The sequence below is a fragment of the Misgurnus anguillicaudatus genome, unplaced genomic scaffold (assembly GCF_027580225.2).
Source record: "Misgurnus anguillicaudatus unplaced genomic scaffold, ASM2758022v2 HiC_scaffold_27, whole genome shotgun sequence".
Taxonomy (NCBI): domain Eukaryota; kingdom Metazoa; phylum Chordata; class Actinopteri; order Cypriniformes; family Cobitidae; genus Misgurnus; species Misgurnus anguillicaudatus.
In genome coordinates, this window is record NW_027395277.1 from 2,609,864 (window position 1) to 2,618,711 (window position 8,848).

At 37.4% G+C, this 8,848-nt stretch overlaps 1 protein-coding gene across 1 annotated transcript in view; it reads left to right on the forward strand.

The window, feature by feature from the left end:
- Window positions 1–5,653, forward strand: part of LOC141362461 (large ribosomal subunit protein uL23m) — a 29,017-nt gene extending 23,364 nt beyond the window's left edge. The window contains exon 5 of the mRNA XM_073864557.1: window positions 5,046–5,653. Within this exon, the coding sequence (XP_073720658.1) occupies window positions 5,046–5,210 (165 nt within the window). The 3' untranslated portion in view covers window positions 5,211–5,653. The remainder of the gene's footprint in view (window positions 1–5,045) is intronic.
- The last annotated feature ends 3,195 nt before the right edge of the window (window positions 5,654–8,848 follow it).

The window sequence follows — 8,848 nt, forward strand, 5'->3', positions numbered from 1 at the left end:
CCAATAACCTTCAAAGGTTGATAATGTAGTTTTTGAAACACAATTTTTTTAACACTTTTCAAATTTAATAAAAGACTTCTCTTGCTCATAGTGTCTATTCCTGACGCCAAACCACGAAATATACAGTTAATGGTTCAAGTTCAGAGCTTAAGTTATGGGGGGTCGGGTGTCTATAGCAGGGACAGACCTTGGGATAGACCCAACAACAACATTTTTGTTTCATGCTTTAGTCTTCTTTATGTATTATTTTTCCCTTTTACACATTGGAAAAACATCTTGAAGTCAAATGGGACACGCAACTGGGTAATAGATGCCCCAGGTGAAGTAAACTCAGTAAATGTACTATTTTCACACACTAATTTTGTACTTAATATATAACAAATTATTCTCCAGTACTTGTTAAGTTTACTTTAAGAACATCTAAGTGTATTCAACTGTGCTATTTTGAGAAGGCATTTATTTTAATACACTGTAAATCAGTCTTAATATTACTGGCATTTAGTGTAATATTTTCAAGTGCCCTGAAGTACTGACGTAGTTATATTTTTAATTTGTATATTTGTATGTTAAACATTTACAATTTTAATGAGCCCAAAAAATAACAATGTACTACAAAATGTATTTCTGGTATTTAAGTATCTTGTTAGTACATTCAAGTGTACTTTATTTTTACCTGGGGCGTTCAGCTTTTTAAATACATTTCACTTTTTAAAAATATATATTTGCACATTTCCATTACATTCTAATGCAGGGTTTACACCAAACGCGTTTTGGGCGTCAAAATCGTGTCTACCGCGCCTAGTTTGCAGCTTGAACACTTTGAATGCATTCGCGCGTGTAGAGCGGAGTAGACGCGTGGAAAAGCAAGCATTTGACGCGCGTCCGAGGCAAACTCCGCTTCTTGTGGGAGGGGCAACTGCTGTGCGAGTGTCTGTTTGCAAGATGACTGATGTTGATTGTGCATTTATCAAGAGTTTGTATTGGGTAACCTTACTATAGGGGGAAAATAAACGGCGCGGGTCGATAAACGTAACCTAACTCAAAAGTAAAGTGTGTATTACAACTTACCAGGTTGCCCAAAGTCCTTACTGACACTCTTCAAAGCGAGGTCCTTTTTATTCCTGTATCCTATAGAAATAAGAACTTGTGTCATATAGCTCCTAGTGACTGCTTGAATGAGTGACTCCGGGCGGGGCTGCCACCACAGCAGCAGGCAGGCTCCTGATTGGTTAACGCGGCGCGAAATTCCGCCAAAGTTCAAATTTTTCAACTCGGCCGTCAGCCGCAAATTCGCGTGAACCGCAAAATGCACAAAAGCACCATTCGCACGTACCGCGCACAACGCTCAATTCGCGCAAGCTTCACGCGCGAATGAGGCGGAAACGCGTCTTCCGCTCCGCACCGAACGCCTCTTCCGTGCCGCGGGACCTCCTGACGCGCGTCAACGCATCTGCACATTGACTTAACATTGAAATCACTCGCGCTTCACGCCTCTACCGCGGTTGGTGTAAACGTACCATAAAAAAGCCGACCACCAAATGAATTTTCCTACATTTGTGTATATTCGCGGAGTATACGTTTGAAATTGTAATATTAATGCTGTACTCCGTTATAGCAATTTGCTAAATTAACGCAAACTACGGCAAGAGTTTGATGATTTGTTGTTGCTCGCACTCACGTCACTGTCAAAATAGTTAAAAATAGTTTTAACTTTTGCCCTGCGCTCTGTGACGATTACCTTCGCGGCCAATAGAAACGGGTCATCCAAACAAGCACAAATAGCAAAATCGCTCCTATAGAGAAGTTAGAAGAAAAGCTGTGTTATGGAAATGCAAATTCAATATTCCGCAAATATATACACAAATATATAAAAATTTCCTCCAGCAAATAAAAAAAACGTGTTAAATTGTGTTGCGTGAATCATACTCCCATAAATTTTAACTAAATCACAACTTTTCAGCGCAAATTATCCACCGCGTCTTTAGTTAATCCCAACAGTCATTACTTAACGACGAAAGGATGGTTTGCGCTGCGGCAAGTTGTTAGTAAATCTGGGCCTAAGGGTATTGTTCAATGCGCATTAATGTGTTGTCGATTCGAATCTGGCGTACTATCGAGTGGCATAGTTCTTTGGACTTGTTTTGGTCAACCAGCCGCCTCTTTGTCCAGTGCTCGAATGCTTTCGGTGTTTATGCAGAGCGTCCAAACTTTTGAACTTCACTCTTGGATTGTCATGCAAACGGGTCCCCCTGACGATTTTCAACCTCTGTGTTTTTCTTTGCGGAGAGTTTACTACAGGTGAAGGAACAGGCATTTTTGGCATCATTTTTAGTACTTTGTTACTACGGTCCTGTTTTTTAATAGGTTTGGTTCTCGTACTTTCACTTGGCCGGTTTCTGTGTTTATAGTGTGGGGTTTCGCATTCCTAGATGGAGCACAACTGCCGAGCCTCGGAGGCCAAGCTGTTGATTTTAAGTGATTCACTTGGTTTTTTTCTTTCTTACTTTCTTCCAACCCAACATGCCCCCCTCGTAGGGCTGGACACTTTATTGAATATTAGAGATGATCGAGATAATAATTGCATTAGTTGCGCAAAAGGTTTTGAGTTCGACCTCAGGAAAAACACATACTGATAATAAGATTTAGACACTGTAAGGTGCTTTTGATAAAAGCGTCTGCCAAATGCATAAATGTAAATGTAGTTCAATATCGAATCTTGCCGAATAGTAAGAGATGTGCTAAAGACGGCACCAGTAGTCAATTATACTCCTTTTTTATTTCTCACAAACAGCGCAAAACAATTCCTTGACAACAAGCAACCAAGGTGTGAAAACGATTAAATTAATCCCCATAAAGACTGCACAAAAAACTAATAAAATATGTCCATACAAAATATCATCAATATGTGATATTGAATTATATCGCACAGCCACATGAGCCTGTACTCTACCTGCTGTTATGTACCAGACCTGCAATAAAATACAAGTTTTAAATTTCAGTTTTCTGGCAGGACCAGGCCTGAGATCTGGTGATTGATGTATTCTTGAGTGTTTTTGGACATCGGAAGGCACTCGGAGATCCTAAAAAGGTCACAATGTTCTGCCCACTGAAGTGGAATCTATGACGATTTTATTATGTTAGATAATAGTCAGATCGTCTTCTTAACCCACAGCAATTTGGACAATGGAGTCTAACCAGCCAAATGTTAAAGGGATAGTTGACCCAAAAATGAAAATTTGGTCATCATTTACTCTCCTTCATGTTGTTACAAACCTGTATAAATTTCTTTGTTCTGCTGAACACAAATGCAGATATTTTTGTTTGTAATCTAATTCGTTTTTGGGCACCATTGACTTCCATAGTATTTTCTTTTCCTATTACGAAAGTTCCTTCCTGCTTGATTACAAATTTCTTCCTTTGTGTTCAGAAAAATACATTTTTTACTGGTTTTTAGGTGAAATATCCTTTTAACTTATGTTTATATATTCTTTTATGTGTACCAATCAGTGTTGTGCGGGTCAATGCATAAATAACCCGCATCCGACAGACATTTTCAAATAACCCGCCCGCAACTCTGACCCGTAAGTAGTAATTGTTTAAAATATTTATTTGGCATCTTTATTTCAAACGACCCGACTCACCGCGACCTGAATATAAAAATATTTTTGGATGACTCGTAATCGCGGGTGACCGCAGGCACCTGCTCATTTTGGATCAACCCGCGCATTACTTAGCTGGGGTTTAATTTCCTGTATAGCTCAGTGGCATAGCATTGTGTTTGCAGCGCAACAGGTCATGGGTTCGAACCCACACACATACTGGAATAGTCTACTTATTTTCGGCGCAGTAACACCCTCCCTCTCCCATTATGAGAGTGAGAAGGGGAGCGGACTTTTCAGGCGAGTCGAAGTACTCCCAAAAGTGCTATTACGCCATAAAATATAGTTCCTCTTTTAAATCCGCTTAGAAAAGCGCTACGTTTTATTTTGTACCACCAAACTTGCTCGTATAACTACTCGTCTTAAATAGGAAAAACGTTGATGTGTTTAGTCACTTCTAACTTTATCTCTTAATGGTACCATTGAATGAATGGGGCTAAGCTAAATGCTATCGAAGTGTCGCAGCGCGCTCCAGCGCTTACGTGCACACACACAGATGATAGAGGGATGTATCCACAATTCTTAGTTAAGGCAATAACATATTTTAATATAGAAAATGAGTAGACTATTCCTTTAACCAATCAGGAGCTTGCTCTAGTAGTGATGTGATTACATAAAGTGAGCGCAGAAGCCCCTCCCATGACGCGAACTTCCACGTGATTGTCTCCATGACTAGAATTTCATGCGCGGCTTTCACGCGCGAATGAAGCGACTACACTCAAAATGTTCAAGGGGCAAACTAGACGCGAATTTAACGCCTCAAACGCGGCTGGTGTGAACCCACAGTAACACGGTAACCCTGATGGTGCAAATCATTTTGACAGGTGCAGTTACACAAAAATGAAATATAAATATGTCTTTTAATAACATATATGGCATTATATTCACAAATGATTAAACCAAATAGTGTTTGTGACATTTGAACGTCTTGTCTTATCTTGAAACCAAAAGTAAATGGGTTTTTCTTCCAGAAGGTCTGTATTCGTTAAAAATGAGCAAATAAAATATTATGGATGTTATTGCGAAATAAGACCCCTCAGGGGTATTATCCCTTTCTTAACAACCAAAGCACATTACTTTCACTTTCATTATCCCGTATGTAAGTTCAACACCAATTGCTTGTGATTTTAAAACCTTTCAACGTTTTGCATAGTTCCACATATTTGTATTTTATTCATCTAATACTTCGCCTGTAGTTTTATTGCTTCATAAGACATTTGCACTTTCAGCGAAGACAAAATAATTGATTGATGAAGTGTTAGAAGCCTTGGATACAATTGCATGCAGTCTAGCTATATTGCTGCGACGGGTATAAACGGTCAACATTATAGCCCTGTGATAAGCAATCTAATCTTAAACTTAAATGCATTTGTGTTTTTCCTACAGGCTCAGCAGCAAACTTTCCAATTCCCAGATATCTTTCCCGAGAAGGAGAAGCAACACGAGGAGGGCTCTGCGGAGGAGATGCAGGAGAAGTTCATGGAGGACGAGCGTCAGAGGCAGAAACCAGATCCCAGAAGAGGTGGAGTTACTGAGTGGTTTGGCCTCTAGACAGACAAGCGTTGAATGAAGAATGACTTCAGAGAGACAGCGACTGAATGAAGTATGTGGTGTATGGTAGATTATGTATTTACGCAGGAAGAGCCGTTTACAGTGATCTGACTGGCGTCCACAGAGGGCCGTCTGCAGTGATCTGATCTGACTCGATGGAAAGTGAGACACGAGAAGATTCGAAAATCCAAACTAGAGAGAGCTAACGTCTAGATTGCAGACCATCGCCTTGGCCATGTCATGATATTTTTTTAGCTTATGTTCCTCTCCCTTGCGAACTATTCGAAATTTGGCATTGCAGGGATGTGGAGCGTGTCCATCCAAAATGTATTCTCTTTACAGCGATCTGATAAAGTGTCTCAGTTCTCCTTGAAAATTCATACCGCGTTCCTGATGGTCTTTTACACTGTGTACTTCAATTACAATAAAAGAGTACGACATGACTTGTTTTTCTGTATTTACTTCAGCTTGCTTGGCGTTCATAGATGTGTTGGATAACCTCTTGCCAGTCCTCATACCAGAGGGACTTACCTCACCGTTTGCCAGGGATCATGTCAGTATTGATAACATTTGCCCATCGGTTTGTGCTTGGACCCCCTGTATTGCAATAAAACGGCTTGTAAGTGAGCGGCTGGACGACAAAGAAAGGATTTTTGTCCAATATCCTCATTGCTTGAATGAATGAGGAGAACCCACGTTATATTCGGGAAATCTTGCAGCGGTTGCCAAGGTTGGCCCCATCCATCCCCGCATCCCTCCCCGCAACAACCCAATCAACCTCTTGCCCAAACCTTATAAAAACTTTGTAACACAATGCTTTACACACACAGCTGGCACCGATTTCCTAATTTGTTCACATGATGTTCCTAACGCTGATATTGGCCTCAACTTTCTCCGTTTGGGATCCCTTGATTTCAGACCAGCGGTAATAAGTGTTATGTGGTTCGGGTTGTCCGGGATTAATGATTCATTTTAAATAAATGATCTTCCCTTGCTGATAATGTGATAAAGTTTGGGAAATGAAGTTGCGGTAGACGCATCTGCTAAGAAATTATTGAGCTTGCCCTGGCTTAAAGCTCAAAGACGAGATGGATCATCCATCCATCCAACACACACGTGTTCCCATCTCATCTCTTCTTTAGCCTCTCTTTAATGTCTTATATGGAAAGTGTGAGCTGTGTTCCCTGTCCGTCCTTCGAAAGCTAATGGAAGAGGGTTGAATATTTAAACCTCTCTTACTTGATTCAGGCTCCTGTAAGAAAAGTGACCTTGTTTTTAAAGCCAAGTTTGGAACTGACATGACATCATTGGATTAGGATAGAAGTATGAGAAAGTTGCGCTGTGTGCACTTTATAACTACAGTATACATACAGTAAGATATAACTAGTACATTTCCATTTTCTTTACAACACAAATCTCAAGGGGTTGACGAGAATTTGCATAGTCTTACTCATGGCTTTTTATCAGGCAGCATAGTTTGCATCTATTCTGGGCTCTTATTGGCTGATTTTTCTTCAATAGTCCTCTATTTAAAAAATATTTTGGTCACACTTTTCAATAAGGTTGCGTCTCTGTTAATGTATGTATGCATGGGTAATTCTCACGAAACCATTGAAACACCACGGCACTAATGATTTTTTTTAGCTTTAAAATATAATATAGTAACATTAAAAAGCATCAGAATTAACACAATACTGTGTTCTACCTTGCACAATGTGTTTTCAACATAAGAATTTTCAACATAAGAATTTATAATTGGAAATTTTATCTCATTTTCTGCTGAAATTCTCATTACCGCAATGTGTCCGGCTGTGTTTGAACATGCGTTATGTTGTAATTTAATCAAATTAACACAAAAATATTAAGAAAAAAATAAATGGATGTTTTGCTAGACTAATTTAGATGACAGAAAAATATTTACTGAATATTCATGTATAATAATAATGAAGAAAAATTAGGAAAATGATGTGTCCATGCCTCATGTTCTCATCCTCCGCAACATTTTTTAAGAACAGTTTAAGCACACAATTTTAATAAAGTTTGATTTTGAGTGACCAAGCACATGGACCAGTTACTTCAAGATGGCTACCAGGTAAGATCATTTTTTACAGTTAATTTGAAATATTGTCTTATCAGAATGCTTACACGACATTTTGATTATCATTACCGCAACAGATGCTTATTAAATGTTAATTTAATTAATAGAAGCATAATACTTTGATTTTAAATGCATGTGCAGAATCTCCAAATTATGTTCTTTCAGGTTTGTCATGTCATTTTGAAAATATGAAATATGTCAGTGTTGATGTTTTCTGACTGTTGCGGTAATGAGATTTTTTAGGACTAATTTTTTAATTATGTTACAAAAAGTGTTAAATGATAAGTAAAAGTTTTTAAATTAATGTTCCCATTTACTCCAGACTTTGTTTTTCAATGTCTGGTGGGAAAAAAAGTAAATTTAAGCAATTTTTACATTTTCATGCTTGACATTTTTAAAACCAAGTTTTCGTGAGAATCACCCGCATATAGTTTTTTTATTTATTTATTTGCATTAATGTTAATTTATGCCAATACAATTGTTCATTGTACATTAACTAATGTTAAGTGTTACATCTTTTGAGTTTATAAATGTTTTAATAAATGCGGAAAATAACATGAACCAAGATTAATAAATGCTCTAAAAGAATTGTCTTTATTAGTTCATGTTAGCTAATGCATTAACAAATACAACCTTATTGTAAAGTGTTACCATTTTTTTAAATAACATTTTTGTTTTCTAATAAAAAATATGTTTTGCACAATTGGTCTACAAAAGTATTTAAACCGTTTCTTCTATAAATGTATAAACATACAATATATCAAATAAAAAAGGACAGATTCTCTGCTTTCAAACAAACAAAACGTAAAATACCATTTCCTCCATATTCATTTTGTTCTCTTTTTATCACCTCTCAAATATTGATAGGTTTCTTTAAAAATAAAAAATAGCATTTTATTAGAGATAATTGCATTTTTGTAAAGGACTTATGTTAGAGAACAGATTCAGAATGATGATCAAAACATACATAAACTTTTTACTGTTTCTGAATCAGTGGATGCTTAAGTGTTTTATAAGTTGGGTAAGAGCGCCACCTTGCAGATAATAGCAGAAATATAGATTGGCCGTAAAAACTCGTCAGGGAAGCATTATTGGCAAGGAAGTGTTTTCTCTTAATTGACGACAAACTTTGTAAATTACGGGGAAAGATTTAATATAGATGCAAAAGCTGCTAAACGCTGTAAGGGGAAAACCAGTCGGCATGGAGAAGGATCCTGCGCATTCGATATTTTCCAGTGCTTACTGATGACGTTTTAACATTACGTAATTTTAGGTAGTTTTATCTGACTCCAAAAGATATAAAATCTCGTTATTTGTAATATGATTCAAATAGGTAATTGTGAAATTTGGATAAAAGTTTGATCATATCCATTAAATTTTTTTTCATTCTCTCTCTCTATATTATATTATATTATATTATATTATATTATATTATATTATATTATATTATATTATATTGACTCGTTCAATCGGTTCTCAATTGTTGCTCAGAATCCTTGCATCAGCCCCTGCAGGTTTTCGATCACAAACATGACCATGC